General features: G+C 47.3%; 1 protein-coding gene across 2 annotated transcripts in view; it reads right to left on the reverse strand.

Annotated features, from left to right (window-relative positions):
• CTIF (cap binding complex dependent translation initiation factor) overlaps positions 1 to 21,998 on the reverse strand; it is a 300,249-nt gene that overhangs the window by 193,674 nt on the left and 84,577 nt on the right. For both annotated transcript variants that reach the window (XM_039228853.1, XM_039228852.1), the window contains exon 3: positions 13,301 to 13,372. In XM_039228853.1, the coding sequence (XP_039084784.1) occupies positions 13,301 to 13,372 (72 nt within the window). The remainder of the gene's footprint in view (positions 1 to 13,300; positions 13,373 to 21,998) is intronic.

Here is a 21,998-nt window from a genome sequence, read left to right on the forward strand (position 1 = left end):
AGCACAGAATCCAACAATGCAGGGCTTAAACCCACAAACTGTGAGATCATGACCTGAGCTGAAGTCAGACACTTAACCAACTGAGCCGCCCAGGTACCCCATACCATGACTGTCTTTAAATCAAGACCCAAAGGGAGAGGTGGGAAATAACGACTGAAGCCTGTAACCAAGTATACCTCTCCTAATCCAATCCTTTCTGCTCACTCTCTTGGTTGGCTAAGTTTGTGCTTTCAGATTTAAATGGCCATGTTATGTGAACCTGTCCTGCACTGGGCAACACCACAGGCCACTTCTGGCTGCCTTCCTATTCGGCATCTGCTGAAATAATGCAGGCCCATTTAACTGTCCCCAGTCGTCCACCCTGCATGTTCTTATGAAGAGAAAGGATGTCATCCTCATAGGGAGGCCTTCTCGAAGCTCCCCAGTCCCCAGAGATTCTCTCTTCCTGCCAGGCCCAGACTCAGAACTACAGAAGGCCAGGGAGGAAAGGAACTTAGAGATCATCAGGTCCGGGGGTGACCCAGGGGGTTCTGCAGAGGTGCTCCCACAGCAATGGGGCAGATGGAGTGGAAGACAGCAGGTGGGCTCTTCCTCCTCCTGCCCCCCCCAAGCTGTTTTGCCTCTTTTGTTTTCATACAGGATTTCCCTGAAAGCTTTTGATGCGACAAAAGTTACTGTTCTTAAAAAAATTTTTTTTTTATTTTAGATACTTGTAGATTCATATCTAGCTGTAAGGAATAGCACAGAGATGCCCTGTGCCCTTTACTGTTTCCCCCATGTGGAAACTTGTAAACGTATAGTTCAATATTAAGACCAGGATATTGACATTGATACAGTCAAGATGCAGAACATTTCTACCAGCACGAGGTTCCCACCTGCTGCCCTTCTGTACCACACCCACTTTTTCCTGCACCATCCCTTCCTTAATCCCTGAAACTGCTAACCTGTTCCTCATTTCTATCATCTTGTCATTTCAAGAATATTATATATATATACATACATACACATATATATATGGAATTATAGACTATGTAAGTTTGGAGGGTTGGCTTTTTTCACTCGGCATAATTCCCAGGAGATTCACTCAGGTTGCTGCAAGTGTCAGTAGCGGACTCCTTTTCACTGCTGAGTGCCACAGCTTGTTTTAACTGTTTACCTGTTGAAGGACATCTGGGTGGTTTAGTTTTGGGCTATTATGAATAGAGCTGCCATAAACATTTGAGTACAGGTTTTTGTGTGAACATAAGTTTTCCTTTCTCTGGGATAAACACCCGGGAGTAAAACGACTGGATCATATGGTACTTGCAGGTTTAGTTTTTTTTTTTTTTTTTTTTTTTTTACAAATAGTTTATTGTCAAATTAGTTTCCACATAACACTCAGTGCTCATCCCCACAAGTGTCCTCCTCCATGCCCATTCCCCCCCTCCCCCCCACATCCATCAGTCCTCAGTTTTTGTCAGCATTCAAGAGTCTCTCATGGTTTGCCTCTCTCCCTTTCCCCCACCATTTCCGCCCTTCTTCTCCCCCTTGTTCCTCCGTCAAGTTCCTCCTAATCCTCCTATACATGCAAACATATGATATTTGTCCTTCTCTGCCTGACTTATTTCGCTCAGCATAACACCCTCAAGGTCCATCCATGTTGCTACACATGGCCAGATTTCATTGTTTCTCATTGCCATGTAGTATTCCATGGTATAGATAAACCACATCTTCTTGATCCATTCATCTGTTGATGGACACTTAGGCTCTTTCCATGTTTTAGCTATTGTGGAGAGTGCTGCTATGAACATTGGGGTACATGTGCTCCTATGCCTCAGCATTTCTGTATCCCTTGGGTAAATTCCTAGCAGTGCTATTGCTGGGTCATAGGGGAGTTCTATTGTTAGTTTCCTGAGGAACCTCCACACTGTTTTCCAGAGGGGCTGTACCAGTTTACATTCCCACCAACAGTGTAGGAGGGTGCCCGTTTCTCCACATCCTCGCCAGCATCTAGAGTTCTCTGATTTGCTCATTTTAGCCACTCTGACTGGCGTGAGGTGGTATCTCAGTGTGGTTTTGATTTGTATTTCCCTGATGAGGAGGGATGCTGAGCATCGTTTCATGTGTCTGTTGGCCATCTGGATGTCCTCTTTGGAGAAGTGTCTGTTCATGTCTTCTGCCCATTTCTTCACTGGGTTGTTTGTTTTTCGGGCGTGTAGTTTGGTGAGTTCCTTATAGATTCTGGATATTAACCCTTTATCTGATATGTCATTTGCAACTATCTTTTCCCATTCCGTTGGTTGCCTATTAATTTTCTGGGTTGTTTCCTTGGCTGTGCAGAAGCTTTTAATCTTGATGAGGTCCCAACAGTTTATTTTTGCTCTTGATTCCCTTGCTTTTGGGGATGTGTCAAGTAAGAAGTTGCTGCGGTGGAGGTCAAGGAGGTTGTTTCCTGCTTTCTCCTCTAGGGTGTTGATAGTTTCCTGTCTCACGTTCAGGTCCTTTATCCATTTTGAGTTGATTTTTGTGCATGGTGTGAGAAAATGATCTAGTTTCATTCTTCTGCATGTTGCTGTCCAGTTCTCCCAACACCATCTGTTAAAAAGGCTGTCTTTTTTCCATTGGATATTCTTTCCTGCTTTGTCAAAGATCAGTTGGCTGTATACTTTTGGGTCCACTTCTGAGTTCTCAATTCTGTTCCATTGGTCTATGTGTCTGTTTTTGTGCCAATACCATACTGTCTTGAGGATGACAGCTTTGTAGTAGAGGCTGAAGTCTGGGATGGTGATACCTCCCGTTTTGGTTTTATTTTTCAGTATTACTTTGGCTATTCGGGGTCTTTTGTGGTTCCATACAAATTTTTGGATAGTTTGTTCTAGTTTTGAGAAGTATGCTGGTGCAATTTTGATTGGAATTGCATTGAATGTGTAGAGTGCTTTAGGTAGTAATGACATCTTAACTATATTTATTCTTCCTATCCATGAGCATGGAATGTTTTTCCATTTCTTTGTGTCTTCTTCAATTTCCTTCATAAGTTTTCTATAGTTTTCATCATACAGATCTCTTGTATCCTTGGTTAGGTTTATTCCGAGGTATTTTATGGTTTTTTGTGCAATTGTGAATGGGATCAGTTTCTTGATTTCTCTTTCTGTTGCTTCATTATTGGTGTATAAAAATGCAACCGATTTCTGTACGTTGATTTTGTACCCTGCAACTTGGCTGAATTCTTGGATCAGTTCTAGTAGGCTTCTGGTGGAGTCTGTCGGGTTTTCTATGTAGAGTATCATGTCATCTGCGAAGAGTGAAAGTTTGACTTCCTCTTTGCCAATTCTGATGCCTTTGATTTCCTTTTGTTGTCTGATGGCTGATGCTAGGACTTCCAGCACTATGTTAAACAACAGTGGTGAGAGTGGACATCCCTGTCGTGTTCCTGATCTCAGGGGGAAAGCTCTCAGTTTTTCCCCGTTGAGGATGATGTTAGCTGAAGGCTTCTCATAGATGGCTTTGATGATGTTTAAGTAGGTTCCTTCTATCCCAACTTTCTCGAGAGTCTTTATTAAGAAGGGATGCTGTATTTTGTCAAATGCTTTTTCTGCATCTACTGACAGGATCATATGGTTTTTATCTTTTCTTTTATTGATGTGATTTATCACATTGATTGATTTGCGAATGTTGAACCAGCCCTGTAACCCAGGAATGAATCCCACTTGATCTTGGTGGATGATTCTTTTGATATGCTGCTGGATTCGATTTGCAAGGATCTTGTTGAGCAGGTTTAGTTTTTTAAGAAACTGCCAAACTGTTTTCCAGAATGGCTGTACCACTTTCCACTTCCGCCGGCTATGTATGAGTGATCCGATTTCTCTGTATCTTCACCAGCATTCGGTGTTGTCACTATATTTATTTTAATTAGCTATTTTGATAGGTGTGAAATCTCTCATTGTGGCTTTAATTTGCATTTCCCTTACAGCAATGATGTTGAACATCTTTTTGTGTGCTTCTTTGCCATCTGTACATCTTCTCTTTTCAGGGAAAAATGTCTCTTCATGTCTTTTGTCTATTTTCTAAGTATATTGTTTTAAACGTTGAGTGTGGGGAGTTCTTTATATATTCTGGGTACTGGTCCTTTGTCAGATACATGTTTTCCAAAAGTTTCTGTAATTTGTCTCCTCATCCTCTAAACAGGATTTTTCCTGTTTAATTTTGATAAGTCCAATTTCTCATCTCAGTGTTGACATCTACTGATTGTCTTTTCCCATTTAGTGTGACATATCTCTGGTCCTCTTAGTAGGACAAATGATTTTTTGTTGCAATGAGGACACTTTCATGTTATGTTATGAGACTGAATCATATTTAAATCTTCTGTGTTCACTGACCTTTTGTGATACCACTTTGGCAGCTAAAAGATGGGGCACATAGCCTCATGTCTCCCAGTGTAGGTTGAAGTCCAGGGGAGCATCTGTTGTCATGGAGGTGGGAATTCCAGGACTCCAGAGTCCTCAGTGACCCTGCCATGGGGGTGGCCTCATTACTACTGTGCAACACTGGAAGTCTCAACTCTCTAATAGAACTCACTCCGACACAACCCAGCAGGGAGAGGAGGGGTGTCTCAATTTTGCTGAATTGGGGTGGAAGTCCAGGCCCCCAGATGGCCTCCCCTAATACCATGGGGGTTGTGAGGGACCATTCGTATAAGCTGGCAGGTATGAAAGTCCCAGCTGCCTGCCTGGCCTTCTCTGACACCACCCCAGTGGAGGGTGGGAGGGCTCATTACAACCCAGTGAGGGTGGCAGTCTAGATTCTTTGCTGGCGTGGGTGAGGGTGGGGCTAAACTTTGTTCTGTGCTATCTGGCTGGAGTAGAGCAGTAATTATCTAAAACTTTTCTCTTCTTCTTTTAAGTCTATTTATTTATTTTTGAGGAAGAGACAGTGTGAGTAGGGGAGGGGCAGAGAGAGAGGGAGACAGAGAATCCCAAGCAGACTCTACACTGTCAGAACAGAGCCCAATGGGGGCTTCAAACTCACAAAACTGTAAGATCATGACCTGAGCTGAAACCAAGAGTTGGACGCTCAACCAACTGAGCCACCCAGGTGCTCCTAAAACTTTTCTATCTTGAGAGAAAATATCTTTGCCTGGACCTTTGCGTAGAGACAACAGACTTTCCCATTGGTACTTTAAAAAAGATCTGTGTCCACTTTCATTTCCTGGTTACCTCCTTTTTCAGCCTCAAGTCTGGGATGTTAGAGACAAAAAGGAAACCCAGGGAAGTCACCACTATATCCTTGCTCTTGTCCCCCAAACTCTAGCTGGTCTGATTTCTTATCTCTACCTTTCAGAATCTTCATACTCCAGGATCCTAGTTGTATTTAACAGGAGGACTACAGAAAAGAATATATACTCCATCTTCCCCAAAGCAGAAATCTAGGTCTGTATTTTTAACAATATATTTTGATGGCCTTACGTCTAGGTCATCTTGTTTTTAAGAGGCAAACAGGCTACTGCAAGGTGACTTGTCTTACCTATGACCCAATTGTAAGTCAGAGATGGAAGCTAGGACTCACGTCTCCTGGCTCCCAGGCCAGTGCTGTTACCATGACAGCATGGCGCCTCCTCCCTCTTGCCTGTGTATCCGTGTATGTGATCTCCTCTGCCAGCTGCAAGCACCTCTGCAGATACCAGCCCTACTCTTCCTGTATTCACATGCTGCTCTGGACTGTTGCTTTCACACTAGAGAAAGTCTTATTTCTCTAAGCAGGCTCCAGGTTCCCTGAGGACAGACAGTAGGCCACATGGCTCATACTGTTTATATCAGGGGCTCCACGGATGCTGACTGTTTTCCCTCCAAGTCAACCATCGATACTGTTTTAAGTGTTGTATCCTAGTTCCCCCAGATAAGCTGGAGCTAGAAGGCTCCTCAAGAACAGGGATAGGTGATATCTTCTGGAAAATAGAGGCTCACATGCTGGGAGCACCAGAGTTTGCAGAATCAGATCATGCCAGCAGGACCGTGTTCAGTTCGGGGAGGCTTTTTAGGAAGAATCATAGTTATAGTGCTCCCAGGAGAGTAACCCAGGACGGGACGGGTTACACAAGAACCATTGTGTCAAGTCCCAGACATCTCAGCACTGCGGGGTAAGCGCCTGTCTTCTCTCTAACCTCTGTGTAAAGAGAGACTGTGCCCATCACCTTCACCATCCTGCTTCCGACCTCCCAGCAAGCTGCCGGGCACACGGGCAGCCTTCCGTGACGACATGCAGATTGGATCAATGCATGAAAGAACGGATAATTAAACAGAGGAATGAAGCAACTAAACCATGACAAAGGGAAACAGTTGCAGGAATGAATACATTTAGCTTAAAAGGCAGACTGGCCACGCTGGACTGTTGCAGGAGAGACTAAAACAGCAATGGGCAAAGGGAGCAAAACTAAAACCATCGGCTGGAGTTATGAGAAGATGGTTTGCAGCTGAATCAAAGAAAAACATTGTAGGGGCACCTGGGTGGCTCGGCTGGTTAAACATTTGGCTTTGATTTGGGCTGAGGGCATGATCTCATGGTTCGTGAGACTGAGCCCTGAGTCGGGCTCTGCGTTGACCGCGAGAAGCCTGGTTGGGATTCTCTCTTTCTCTCTCTCTCTCTACCCCTCCCTCATTAGCATGTGCATGCTCACATGCTCTCTCTCTTTTTTCCTCTCAAGATAAAAAACATTAAAAAAAAAAAAAGAGGAACATTGTACTCAATGGAGCTGCCTAACAACATTCTGAGATGCCTTTTGAAGTAGTTGAGCTCCCCATCTAGCAGCTCAACAGCCCCATGAGGGCATTCCTGCACTGCGGGGCGGGAGCGTGGATCAGGTGACCTCTGAGCTCCTTGTCTATCTGAGAGCCAGTGGTCTCTAGGGTTCCAGGGAGACCTGCTTAGCTCTGGATTTGATGTGGGAGGAAGAGGTCAGCCCTAGCTCCCAGAGAGCTTCTACTAGAGGCGGGGCATGTGATAATCACTCGAGCCTGTCGCCAGATAGCTCTGGTTTCCCCCATTCTGGGTACACAGTGGGATGATATTTTTCATGGTGCTTATGGTTGGGTAGGGCCATGTGACCAGGTCTGGGCAACAAACAAGGAGGGGGAGTAATGTGTATCACATCTAGGTTGGAATGTGGACTTGTCAGTGCAAGGCTCTCCAGGGGTCCTTTTCCGTCCATCACAGTGACTGGGGAAAATGGCAACTGCCCCATCAGGCTGGGTCCTGAATGGGTTGTTCAAAGTTACTGAGAATAGGTTGTCACCGCAGCATTACCTAGGCTATCCTGATTGATATGAAGGGACAGAGCTTTACCTGTATGGAATGGAGAGAAAATAGAAGATAGAGAAGGTACACAAGAGGGGCAGGGGTGGACAGCAGTTCCGGCATCTCAGCTGAGCACACAGACACGTCCACATCCACCGCGCTAATTCCTACCACGCCTGTAACACCCAACACAATCCGCCCACTCAAGGTGTGCTTTCTCCTGCTGCCCTGACACCCCAACATTACACCCAACTTGCGAACACCATTTCTTGTCTCCCTCACCCTCTTTTCTCCTCCCTTCTGTCTGGTCACACATCCTAACCGTTCCTGAGGGCACAGATCATGTCTCATGTCCTGCGAAGCATCTTTCTACTTACAGAGACCAACAGGACCACTCTTTGGAATGACTGCACGATCTGTGGTCAGGTTGTATCTTTGAGGCACTTCACTGGATGCCCTCAGCCTGTTCCATGTTAACTGGCCTCAACTGTATAGACAGGCAGTGAGCCCAAAGGCTCCAGTTTATATGTGTCCTCCAAGATCCCAGCAGATACTCAAGAAATACTAAATAGAGAGCAGTGCCATGAATATATTTCTTAAATATCCACAGAAGCTGAGTAAAAATCTGGGCACTTCTACTAAGCTTTCATTTGTACTAATGAGTTTAAGTGGCACTGGGCCAAATACTAGAATTAATAGAGGGCAGCAAGAAAACTGGCAGAAAATTCCTTCTCCCCTTTTCCGTGGGTCAGAGGTAAGCTGTGTTTTAGAGGCTCATCTCTGCCTACTACTAGCCGTCACTTGGATCAGAGGCAATGTTGGCACCTAGAATAAACCTAGGCACAGGTTGGAACAGGTATTAGGGAGAGTAAGGGAACAGTGGAGAAATCAGGAAAAGCCAGACTTTCTGTTACTTTTAGCAGCTATTTGTATCCAGTTGCTCTTTTCTGGAGACCCAGGAACAACGAAAGAGATTTCCAGAGAGGTTCAGAGAAGTCTATTGTTTCGCAGAAGAGGCATGGAAATGTGTGCCACACCTGGCTCAACATCTGGTTCTCCTGGCCCTTGGGACAAAGGCTCTTTGCACTCCTTCCTGAGGCTCCAATGTGCTATGAGACAGAGAAAGTGCCCTTGCCCTTCTCTCATCATTCCAGGGAATGTGGGATCCCAGGCCAACTGCCAGGACTCAAAGACCTCACTTCTAACACACCCACATCTTTCCCAGGGCTCGGCGTGAACCTTCCTGATAAGGAGATGTGCCCATTAGGATCCCAGTGAAGATTTCATCACCTTGTTCAACAGCCAACACCACGGGCTGATAAATTCTTCAGTCAGGAAGTCCTTCTCAAGGACTAATGAAAGGCTCTGATGTACACATTCATTTTCTTTCCTTGGCACTTCTGTGCAGACAGAGAAGAGTTGCTAGCTCCTGACCTCATACAACCTCTCATATGCCTTTGGCTTTCTTCCCTGAATGTTAAATCCCACACTGGTACCTTGAGACATTTTCTAAATGCACGGGGTTGCAGTCTCTCATACCAGCTACTTTCCTGCAAATCATCTCCACAATGATTCCCCTACTACAGTGAAAAGCTGGAAATGATTGCAACTTCCTAACTCAGTGACTAGGTGATGGACGAGGTCTCTTGGAAAGAGGCTGCCAGGATGTGAAATAACCCCAAATACAGCCAAATCCCAATTGCAGGCAGTTGGGTAAGCTTCTTCAGGGCTATCTGTAGCCCATTCTCCTCTGAGCCCATGCCCCCCATCTCATGGAACCTAACCCACCCTAGGCTACCCCCACTTTGTGCCTCTAAAAAGGGTCAAAGAAGACAATGGTTTTTCCCATCTCCTCCTTGCATTCATTGAAATGACAAAATATAATCTCAGTGCATGGCTAATCCCCAAATGGTGCCTACACCTGGGCTATACATTCAGGACACGATTTGTGACCCGCCACCCAGAGCTTCCTGGGCAGAATGCAGAATCTCAGCATCCTCCTTCTGACCCCACTTTCCTGGGCCCATGTGGCCAAGGTGGAATGCTCATTTAGCCAGCCACCCCAATCTTCAAGTACCTTTAGTTTCCTCCTGAAATTCTCCCCCATGGGTGAGCGTGGGGTAGCAGATCTTCCCCTACCATCCCAAAGACCTTAGAAACAGCAAAATTGGTGTGGCCAGAAGAACAGGGCCCACCAGGGACTGACTGCGTGGACTGGGCCTGGGCCAACTCAGTGCAGTCTCAGGAATCTTAACTGAGTGACTACTATGTGTAAAGCCCCGGGCCAGGGGCGGTCAAAGATGTAGAGGGAGCCCTAGCACTCATCTCAAGGTTGACCGGCTGCCTGACGGGATAGGCAAATGTATGTGGAACAGCTTGACTGTAACATGAATTTGAGTGAGGGTGCCTGCTTGGATGAAAGGGGGCAATGAGAACAGTGAGTGGGCTCATGGGGCCAGTGCTCCTGCCCCTGGTGGGCCAGGATGAAGGGAGCTTTGACGGATGTACCCGTGTACCCATCAGAGCTGCACCCAGCAAAACGCACCCTTCAATGGCAGCTCCTGGTTCCCCCTCCATCAGCGAGCTACTTTAGGACAGTGTAGGTAAGGGCTTTCCTTGTAACACAGTCACTTAAGAGATGCTGTCCAGCTTTGATTTCTCTATGTGAGGGTATCAGAAGATGGCTACTTCATGAGGGAAGTAGCTCTGAGGGCTCAGGGCAGGGCTCCCGCTGGCAGGAGCATGGACATGAGCCAGCAGGGGCCGCCAGGGACAAAGGCAACACTCTAGAGCAGGCATAGTGATGAGAAGGAGGGAGACGGCCCTGACACCGTCCAGCTGCCATGCCAACCCCAAATGCCCATCCAAGCTGGTGGTGAGAGAGAAATCTCCACCTTGTTTATACCACTCTACTGTGTGTACCCTAAATTAAGTGAATCACTAATGTCCATCAGGTCTTTCATCACTGAACCAAGAAGACATTATTTCAGCCAGACTCCTGCCTCCACCTACTATGCATACAGCACCAGGGTACAAAACGTGGCCTTCCATCCAGAGGGCTTGGCTCAATCCCAGCTTCCCTGCTCGCCCCACTTAGGTTCCTTAACTCTGTGACACCTGAGGTCGGGTCACCCTTTGGACACCTACCTCTCCCTGTCCTGAGCATACCTTGTCCCTTACACGATGTATCTTGTCCTTCTAACTAGATGGTAAGGCCCTTAAAGGCAGGGGTCATATTTCAGGTGCACGCAGGGCTTAGCGCCAAGCCTCTACAGACACTCCCTGGCTGACAAATCTGTGGGAAATCCCTCCACAAACACCCCTGAAGTCTCTGGCAGGTGGGGGTTTCCTCGGATCTAAGCCGCATCACAAAGCAGCCTTCCCTTTCACCCCAGAAGATCCCCACTACCCACAAGATACAAGGCACAGGGGGCCAAGGCCATGGTTGTCTCAGTGCCCTGGCTGCCCTTCGGCTTCTCCCCCTCCCCTTTCCTCCCTCTGAGATGATCAGATGGAGGGACTCTACTTGGGGGTGGTGGCAGGGCCGAGAGCCCCATGACTTGCAAAAGGTCCCTCCCAAAATGGCCCCATCCTCTGGGTGCATCAGGGAAGTAAGGTAGGTTTGTATTAGCCAGACCCCATCTCCACCTTCCTGGGGCTCTGCCTCCATAACGAACCTACGTCTGTTCCACCTGCGAAGGAAAAGTCTAACATGAGCCTTTTACAGCTTCTTCTTTAAATTCAGTTGCATTTCATCTTGTCTAACCCCACTTACTCCAAGGTAACTGCGAAGCTGCTCCCCAAAGGTGGGATTGGGGGTCAGCTGGTGCTTGTGGTGCCAGAGTGCTCCCTCCCACAGGCCCCCAGCCCTGCTCCATCAGCCTGTGGTCTGGCCAACTCCCCACCCACCATATTCCAGAGGCATGAACCTGACCATGAAAGGAAGGCTTGGGGTGACAGAGGCAAGTGGGAGCATGAGCCATTCTCAGCCCCCCTGAATCCTGTTGGGAGTGACAGGGGAATTAGACCAGAGGGAATTGGTGGCAAAAGGGGGCCCAGAAAAGGTGATACAGGGGAGAGGGGAAAAAAGGGAAGAATCCGGAAGATTCCAGAATCAAGCACCTACTGTCCAAATAACAGAGAGCTAGCTTTTTGGTCTCTCATTAATCAGCTGTTTGTGTCCCCCATCTAAGAACTTCAAGTCTTCCCTGGGACCCTCTGTTCCTTGAGTCCCCAGATCCAAGCCTACCCCTGCCGCTGAAAAGTTAGGGGAATCTTTATGTAGGTGCCACAGGCCATTGGCAGACGGTGCTCCTGATGTGCTAGGCCTTAGGGCACTTAGGCCCTAGGGATTCAGCAAGGATAACACAGGGTTCCTGACCAAGCATTGGCAATCTAGTGACAAGGACAAAAGTTCTCCATAGAAAGACACCTGCTAGAGTAAGGCAAGATAAACAGCCAAATGGGGGGAGGGGACAGTGAGAGCCCCAGGTTCAAATCCCAGCTTGGTCAGGTCATTACACCTCCGTGGACCTCAGGTACAAAATGGCATGGAGAAGGGGCGTCTGGGTGGCTTAGTCGGTTAAGCGTCCGACTTTCGCTCAGGTCATGATCTCACGGTTCGTGGGTTCGAGCCCCGCATCAGGCTCTGTGCTGACTGCCAGCTCAGAGCCTGGAGCCTGTTTCAGTCTGTGACTCCCTCTCTCTCTGACCCTCCCCTGCTCACGCTGTCTCTCTCTCTCTCTCTCCTAGAAATAAATAAAAACATTAAAAAAAAATTTAAAAAACAAAATGGCATGGAGAAGCGAAGGACCCTCAGAGGCTATTGAGTTTCCTGATTTTTATACGAGGAAGTTGAGGATGAAAAGACTTTCTACCACGTTTGTGGCAGAGCACATAGGGGAACCTGGGTCTCGTGCTTCCTCCCCAGGGTTCTCCTTAGAGCTTCCTACCCAAGAAACAATGAAACACACATAAACATCTTATAGCTGGGAAGGAATCTATCTGCACACATCATGGTGTACAAAGCTCTGCAACCTAAGGAAGATCTAGAACTGAGGCCACTGACCATCTTCCCTTAGGACAGAAGAGATAGATGAGTTGATTTAGCAGGTGCCATGGGACGGAAGTCTAACACAAACAAGGGGGCTCGGGGCAATGTGTGAAGGAAGCTGCTTTGAAATTCAGAGCAGTGAGTGCAGGAGCCCATCGAGGCTCCCCATATCTGGCTGGACAGGCACAGTGTGGGGCTGAGCTGATGGTTGCAGATGGATGTTTTTCTCGGCCTCTAATCCCATGGTTTCCCATAGGTAGGCATGAGGTACAGCAAAGATGGCTGGATAACCCAAGGGTACACAGAGCCTGGGGTTCACCAGAGCTGCCGCCTCTTCCTTCCAGGCTGCACAGCCCGTGCCTGTGTGACTCCCCCCCCCTCCCCCCCAGGGATCTCAGGCAAGCAGCAGAGAGAAACAGCGGGCTCCAGCAACCTGGATGGCTGGTGTGTGTGTGTGTGTGTGTGTTGTGTGTGTGTGTGTGTGTATGGACACAGACAGGGTGCCAACACCTTATCCCCACATTCTGCCCCTCGGGGTCCTCTGCAAACCTGAAGCAGAAGTGATCTCAAGTGACCAGCACCATAACCCTAGAGGTCCAACTCTTGGTGGGATCTACCCCCCAGTGCTGCCATGTGAGCCTCCAAGTTCATTCATTATACTATTCCACATATCACCTATGCACTCTCCTCTCAACGGACCTGCAGTTGTTCGTAGATGTTGACGCAAACATCATCAAGTGATGAAAATATCTGACGAGAAAAAAAATCTCAGGAATCGATGGATTCTGAGGAGGGGGTGCTTCACTGTGGGCTGGGGGTTCAGGGCAAACTTTCCGAAGAGCAGACTGCACCCTCCTCTCTCCTGTTTCCTGCTCTCTCCTCAGCACCACCTCTTAGGAGAGCCATCATGAGCCAGCCCAGGAACCCAGACAGACAGGAAAACACTACAACCCCCAAAGGAGCACAGGGCGGGTCCCCTACCTGCTGCACGGGCGCTCGCCCTCGAGAGAAGGAACAGCTGCTGTCCAGATGTTCGCTGCAGTCCGCTGTCCACTGCGGGGGAGAAATGGGTGGTCAGCGATGGCTGGACACAGAGGCTCATCCTCACCCTGTCCGGACCCTCCAGGTCTGGCCCTGCTCTTCGGCAGTCGAGCCAGGATAAAATCCTTCTTGACCATTTGCGGTGGCAAATCCTTCCCTACCCTCAGGTCCACATTGGCATCTCCAAACGCCACCTTGCGGACCCTTTCTGGTGTATGCTTGGGGCAGGCCAAGCTACTCCCCTTCACCTAAACCCACTGGAGTGATGGAGACCCAGATGCATTCCAGGGTCAACCACACATGACACAGGGTAATTGCGTTTTGAACAACAAGGACCTCATCTGATTGCCTGGCTGGCTTTAGCCACACCAGCCCTGCACAGTGCCAACGTTAGAGCTAGAGGTGAGGCAGATAGGTGTGGATCTTCCCCTATACCCAGCTCCAGCTCAGTCCTGGCACTCACCCCTCAGGAGTTCAGACACTTGGGGTGCCCCAAAATGTGGTCTGACAACCACTTGTAAGAGATTCCCTGAAACGTGCTGCACGGCGGTTCCTGAGCCCCACCCTCTACCCTCTGAATCCATGAGGGTGAGGCTGATCTTGTGCCTTTTGACGCGCCTGAAGTCTGAGAGCCACTGAAATCCATGGATCTCCCAGGCTTGATTTTGTTATCTACAAAATGGGGCCAGCGAGGCTGGGCGACAACAGAGTTGAAATGAAGGATTTCTATAAACTTATAAAAACGCTGTAGAGATATGAAGTAGTAGTAGCAGTATAGGTTTTCCTTTATAAGGTGCCATCTGGCTACATGGTAGTGTTGTTATTATTGTGTTACACAATAAATTAGCCTCTTAGGTTAATGTTGAACATTGACCTTGTAGACCCTGTGTGATACATGAAAAGCAGAGGAGCCAAATATCTCTGTTTGACATACTTGCTCAAAACTGTGAGCATGAATGGCTCAAGACCAGTGCAGTCACAGTTTTGTAAAACCTTAGCTGTCCATGCCCTCCTGACTGTGGGTCAAGGGCATGGGTATAGCGCTGATGACACAGGCCAGTACAAATGTACTCTACAGCAGCGCTATCCGAAGGAAACAATATGAGAGCTACAAACAGGAGTCTCAGATGAAATTTTAAATGGTCTAGCAGCCAGATTTTATTTCTCTTTAATGTTTATTTATGTTGAGAGAGAAAGAGAGTGTGTACATGCATGCCTAAGTGTGGGAGGGCTGAGAGAGAGAGAGAGAGAGAGAGAGAGAGAGAATCCTAAGCAGGCTCCATGCTCTCAGCATGGAACCTGACACAGGCAGAGCTGGATCCCACCACCATGAGATCATGACCTGAGCCAAAACCAAGAGTGGAACACTTAACTGACTGAGCCAACCAAGTGTCCCTAACTTTTTCCTTTTTATTATTTTATTTTATTTTATTTTTTTAACTTTTTCCTTTTTAAGATATAGCTGCTAGGGACACAGGGGTGGCTCAGTTGGTTAAGCCTCTGACTCTTGATCAGCTCAGGTCATGATCTCAAGGTCATGCCCCATGTTGGATTCAGTGCTGGGTATAGAGCCTGCTTAAGATTCTCTCTCTCCCTCTCCCTCTCCCTTTGCCCTCCCGCCCCATACTTGTGCTCATGCTCTCTCTCTCTCTCAAAAAAAATGAAAAGGAAAGGTTAAATTAAATAATATGTTACATTTATCTCAATATATGCAAAATATGGTCACATCAACAGGTAATTCACAGCAAACATTATTAATGAGATTTTTTATATTCTTCTTTCCATACCAAGGTTTTGAAATCTACTCAGAGCACGTGTCAGATTGCACCAGCCACATTTCAGGTGCTTCAGACACATGTGACCAGTGGTTATTGTATTGGATGGCACAGCTCAAGGAAAATGGCAGGGCAGCATTCCCAATCAAGTGTGCCCTCTCGCCCATGTCTGTCTCATCTCCATTCTGCATCGCAGAGGAGCTAACCCCTGCAGACAGCACTTCCCAGCCTCCTGGGGCAGCTGGCTTCCATCTGGGATCAGCCACTGGGAGATAGGAAAAAGGGAGAAACCAAGGCATTTCTCCCCTCTCTCTATGTCTCAGGTGGCACTACCAGTAGTGACTGGGTCTCCTTCATGGCTTCAGACCTCACCAGATAGGCCTTCTGTGCATGACCCTGACCCCTAGGCTCTGGCAACACCATCTCCTCCTTTTGTGCCTCAGGGCTGGAGTGCCACTTGCTGATCTCTGGGTTATTTAGTTTCTCAGCTCGTTTGTCACCTGGGTAACCAACTGCCTGGATTAAATTCTCTCTCTGGATATTTGCAATCTCAAAGCACCTCCTCCCAAGATATTCATTAATTATATTCATTATTAGTTATAATAAATATATTATATGTATTAATTAATTACAGGAAGGGAAATGAGAAATCCATCGGACACCACAACCAAGAGAAGGAGGGATCACATTGCCCATCACAAAGCACATTGCTGTCATGGACATCCCAGTATGATGCGCTGAAAAGGGAACGTTGCTTGTGAGGTGCTCTTGTCAAAAATGGACAACCTTGGGGCACCTGGGTGGCTCAGCCGGTTAAGTGTCCGGTTTTGGTTCGGGTCATGATCTCATGGTTGGTGGGTTCGAACCCCATGTCAAGCTCTATGCTGACAGCTCAGAGGCTGGAGCCTGCTTCAGATTCTGTGTCTCCTCCTCTCTCTGCCCCTCCCCCACTCATGCTACGTCTCTCTCTCAAAAATAAACATTAAAAGTATTTTTTAAAAAATGCACCACCTCAATCTAATCAGTAGGAAGGATCAAGCAACCCGAATAGATGAACTTTCTATGAAGTAAGTAACCAGCACTCCTCAAGTCAAGGTCATTGGACATAAGACTCAGGAAGTGTCACAGACTGGAGGAGAATAAGGAGACCTGATGGCTAGATACCAGTTTGGATCTTGGAACAGAGAAAGGACATTCGTGGGAAAACTGGTGAAATCTGTCTACAGTCTCATTATACCAATGTTAAGTCCTTAGTTCTCATTATGGCACCATGGTTATGTAAGGTGTTCGTATTATGGGAGGCTGGACAGGGGTATGGGAACACCCTATACTATTTTTTAAAATTTTTAACGTTTATTTATTTTTGAGAGAGAGACAGAGTGTGAGTGGGGAGATGCAGAGAGAGAGAGGGAGACACAGAATCGGAAGCAGGCTCCAGGCTCTGAGCTGTCAACCCCAAGCCTGATGTGGGGCTCAAACTCATGAACTGTGAGATCATGCCCTGAGCCGGCGTCAGATGCTTAACTGACAGAGCCACCCAGGCGCCCTGACCCTATACTATTTTTACAGCTCTATTTCAGAATAAGAAGTAATACCTATATGTACATATACACACGTATTTTTGAATAATATATACAAATACACAAATGCATGGATATATTTGTATAAAATGTCGAAACTGCTATGAAAGCAAGCCCTCTCCTTTATATACTTGCAGTGGTTCCTCCTTTCCTGGGCGGGGCGGAGCCGACAGGGTAGGGCGTGGTCAAGACAGGCAGCAACTGTTGGCTGGGGAGACCCCTCATCCCATCCTAGGACAGCCTCACGCACAAAGTCTCCCCCTCCCCTCCCCATTTCCAGATGTCCCAAACACTTCGCCCTCAGCTGCAGAGCGCTGAGGTGACACCTCACAGAACAAGGACTCGTGGATGGGCACATCTCCTGGGCTCAGCAAGGCGGGGAAGGGAGCCTCCAAGGCCCCGCCTGCCACGCACGCGGAGAGAAGGCCGGGGCTTCACGCGCTGCCAGATACAGCCTCACCCCCGGTTAGGCTTTCCAGGGGCACTTCCAAGCTCCCTGAGACGGCTCTGCTTTGTCAAAGTCATCCTTAACCAGAAGCATTTCCTGGGTGTGGGATGGGTAACAAGCGCCTCCCCCTACAGGTGAAGGGAGACGTCCAAAGGAAGACTGTGCCCTTGGCGGGGGGCGAGGGGGTGGGTGCAGGGCAGGAAAATGGGCAAATGCGGATTCCTGGAGAAGCGCGAGACGGCGCGTGGACGCAGGTGGTGGAACCCTGGCCGGCTCGGAGGCCGACTGCAGCGAGCACGAGTCTCCGGTCAGGCGGCAGAAACCTTTTCTGGGTAGACAGGGTCAGAAGGGGCGCGACCCTGCTAGGGGAGGGCGTCATCAGAGGCGTGTTAGGGAAGGCTAACTAGCCCGGGTGGGGGGCAGGGGGAAAGCAGGTCAGGAGGCCAGAGTCCAGCGTTCAGGTTTCCACTGGTAGTGGACGCAGAGACGGAAATGCAGTGGATCCGAGGGCACAGTACAGAGAGGCAGCAAGCAGAGGGGCTGATCTCTGAACGAAGGCAAGAAGGTAAAGTGTGCAGAAGCCCACCCCAGAGACCCAGCCAGGCTGGATGCAGGCAGGTCCTGGGGCCAAGCTGTTGGAGAGGAGGCTGTGGTACAGCTGTGTGGAGCGTTCCTGACCCCGGGGGTGGAGGGATTAAGTGTGAATCCCTGCACCTATAGCACAAAGCTGTACCCACTGAGTTTGTGAAGCTCCCACCTTCCATCCCTGACCACGCAGCAGCCCCAGGGACCTCCTCTCCTCTGCGAGCTGCTGCCCGGTGCCCATTTGGGATGAGGGTTCCTTCCTCGGTCAAAGCCACAAGGGGAACTCTCCCTTCCCCACTCCAAAGCTCCTCCCCACCTCTGCTGGGATGCTCCTAGTCTGCAGCCGCCACCTCCTGCCTCCCCTTCACCTTTTTTGAGCCATTGCCTAGAAATCTAATCGCCAGATACAGACCTTCCCTGAACCTGTCCTTTATCTGCAGGAGAGGATTCCAGAATGCAGACAAGTGCCCTCACTTCAAAGCACTCTCATCTGTCCCACCCCATGCCTGATTCCAACACTAGAGTGTGTCTCCTTCAAGGTAAGCTGGTTTACAGCTAGGAGCCAATCCTCTGCGGGAAGAAGTGGTGTCCTTCTGAAAAGGTCATTGAACTCGGAAGAGGCAGGAAAAGTGGGAAATTTTTATAAATGGAAACAATGAACATCCAATTCACGAGTGGTGGTACGGGGCCCCCGCCGTTGCTGCTATAATTTATTTCCTACTTTAGGAAGCGGAAACACAGGTGGCACAGTGTTAAGGTTCCATAAACAGGAGTACAGTTGTTTATTCTATATCAGAATAGATGCTTATTCTATTATCCTTTGCTTGTATCAGTGCATTTCAATTATTTCACAATACAAAAAAACTTAAAATCAGTTCTCTGTCATTTGCGCTCCAAGAGGGACAGTATTTTAGGAGCAGACTTGGTGAAAGACAGGGGAAACCATCGAGCACAGTGGGGAAGGCTGAGGGTGCTAAAGGGACGGTACTTCCCGATGCCCAAGAATATTACCAGGTTAGAACCAAACTGGCAAGTTGACTCCCGTCAAAGTGATAATTGGTAAAACCGCATCCATAAACAAATAGATGTACAAGTGGGAATTTAGACTATAGATTCTATAATGATAAGGATAGTGTTTCAAGGCAGGGGATCGTAAACACTGGGATGGAGACAAATGGAGGAAACTGAGGAAAAACTACGCCGGGTCTGCCTCACGCTATCCATCAACAGCACCTTCCAAGTTGATTAGGCTCCAAGAGACAAGTTTTAAACTGCATCAAAATCTAAAACTTCTGTGTGACAAAAGAAATCAAGACGAAAATGAAAGCCAAGTGAGAGGCTATTTGCAGCACCTACAACAAGAATAATTCGCCAGAATATATAAAGGTTTCATTTACATCTAGGCACTGTTCTAAGTTACACATGTTACTAAGTTACTATGTTACACATAGTAACACTTACTCTTCATGGAGATCTAGGCATGTTTATCATGCCCACTTTGCAAATCTGGAATCTGAGGCACAGCATAACTTACTCAGGGTGACACAGCCAAAAAGTGGCAGAATGAGTAAAGGCATAAATAGCTTTTAATTCAAAGAGCCAATAAAAATGTTGGCTACTAAGTGTAATATGTGATCTTGGATTAGACACTGAACCAGAATTTTGTAAATTGTAGTAAAATATACAGAACATAAATTTTACCATTTTAACCATTTTTTAAGAGTAGAATTCAGCAGCATTAAGTACATTCACCTCATTGTGCAACTGTCACCACCATCCATCTCCAGAGCTTTGTCATCCTCCCATACTGAAACTCTGTCCCCATCAAACACTAACTCCCCAGGCCCCCCTTGCTCCTAGCTAACTGTCAGCTCCCCATTCTGCTTTCACTCTCTGTGGACTTGACTAGTCTAAGTGCCTCACAGAAGTGGAATCATATAGTATTTGTCCTGTTGTACCTGGTTTCTTTCTGTAAACATAAAGTCCTCAAGATTCATCCAGGTTGCATGTCATAGGATTTCCTTTTTTCCTTGAGCCTCAATCCTAGTTCGTTGTATGGATCGATCACATTTTGTTTATCCATTCATCTACTGACGGACACTTGGCTACACCTTTTGGCTGCTGTGAAGAACGCTGCTATGAACATGGGCGTGCAAGTATCTGCACAAGTCCTTACTTTCAATGTCTGGATAACTATATATCCAGAAGTAGAATTGCTGGATCACATGGTAATTCTATGTTTAAGTTTTGAGGAATCTAAAAATTTTTTTTTGCTATAAAGTGTATAATTGGGAAAACTGGTGAAATAGAAGATTAATTATAGATTAAATAATAATACTATTTCAGTGTTTATTTCCTGGACTATGATTATATAAGAGAATATCTTTGTTCTTAGAAAACACACACTGAAATGTTTAGGAATAAAAGGGAATCTGCAACTTACTCTCAAATAAATCAAAAAATCTCTTTATAGAATCTCTCTCTCCCTACCTCCCTCTTCTCTCTCTCTCTCTCTCCTTCTCTCTTCTCTCAGGGTGATAGAAAGAGAAAGAGGTAGAAAGCAAATGCTGTAAAATATTAACAACTGGCTATTCTGGGTGAAAGATAGACAGGGATTCTTTGTAGTATTATTGCCATTTTTATTTATATCTGAATTTACTTCAAAGTGGAAACTCATTTAAAAAGTCAGCATTATCCAGGGCTTTTTAATCAAGGGCGTGGAAGGACTACCCAGAGAGCAATTTGAAGGTCAAGTGGGAGCCACTACTTTCTGGCAATGCCCAGAAAGGGGACAAGACTTCCTCACGGAGCTCAGGCATAGGACAGCCAGGAGCCGAATCTCATCAGTCTAAAGACTGAGCTACTCAAAGTCAGAAGCAAGTCCAACTACTTCCTTTACTCTGGGCACATGGGCTCACTGACCAGGAGAGGAGAAAGAAAAAGGGGAGGTAGTGGGAGCACAGACGGTTAGCAGCCCACTCTCCATCTAGAAAAGTGTTGTGTGTAAGGGGGAGAAGGTGCTGTCCAAGGGCTGAGATCTGAGACAGGAAGAAAGAAAAGAAAAAAAGTATCTTAAAAAAAGAAAAAAGTCCCCAATTTTCCCATTGTAGAGGCAGCATAATGTAGTGATTAGGGGCTTGAGTTCTTGAAGCAGTGAATCTTGAGTTCCTATTTCTGCTCTATGAGTGACTCTATGACCTTGGATGAGCCACTTTATTCCCCCACCTGTAATAATGAACAGACTCTACCAACAGTAGGGAGGTTAAGTGTACAGCAACTGGAGTGAGACCACCCAGTTCAAGCCTCAGACTGGCCATATACTTGCTGTGTGACCTTGGGCAGCTTGTTGAATTTCTTTGTGCCTCAGTCTACCCCTTCCCTGGAAGTTGGCAACAATAACAATACATTCACAGAATCATTGTGAAGAGTAAGTGAGGTAACTTGGACACCCTTGAGCATCCTTTGTTAGTTCCTGCTTATCTTCTCAGCCTCATGGAGCTCAATATTGGACCCTCTACTCTAAACCCCTCACCCTTGACCTAAAATGCCATCCATATGCTACTACTGACAGACGTTAAGTCTCAGGGTCATTCCTCTCCTCTGAACGCCACCTTTCCACATCTACCTGCTTGAGACATTAGTGCTATGCCCCAAAACTGAACTCTCGATGTTTGTTCTCCAAAGCTACTCTTCTAGGGTTCCCCATATCTCGTTTCTACAAAATCTACCCTTCCACCTGCTCAGGCTAACATCCTCAGTGTTATTCATTTAAAAAATGACATTATTGGGGCACCTGGATAGCTCAATAGGTTAGGTGTCCTAGTCTTGATTTTGGCTCAGGTCATGATCTCACGGCTCATGAGTTCGAGCCCGCATCGGGCTCTGCACTGACTGCATGGAGCCTGCTTGGGATTCTCTCTGTCTCTCCCCCTGCTTGTGTGCTCTCTCTCTCTGTCCCTCTCTCAAAATAAATAAACTTTTAAAAAATCATGTTATCTGTACCTTTAAAGTATAATAAGAATCTGACCACTTCTTACTACCTGCATGATGACCCCACTGCTCCGAGTCACCATCACGTCTTGCCTGGACCAACCAAATGGCTTCCTGGCCTCCCTGTCTCCTTTCCTGACCACTCCCCACTGCCAGTCCCTCGCCATAGCCTATTCTCCCACAGCATCCAGAGTGATCCTATTTAACCAGTCACACCATGCCCACCCTCTGCTCAAAACCCTCTAGCACCTGCCCAGTCT

The sequence above is a fragment of the Hyaena hyaena genome, unplaced genomic scaffold (assembly GCF_003009895.1).
Source record: "Hyaena hyaena isolate Hyena2069 unplaced genomic scaffold, ASM300989v1 scaffold_33, whole genome shotgun sequence".
Classification (NCBI taxonomy): Eukaryota; Metazoa; Chordata; class Mammalia; order Carnivora; family Hyaenidae; genus Hyaena; species Hyaena hyaena.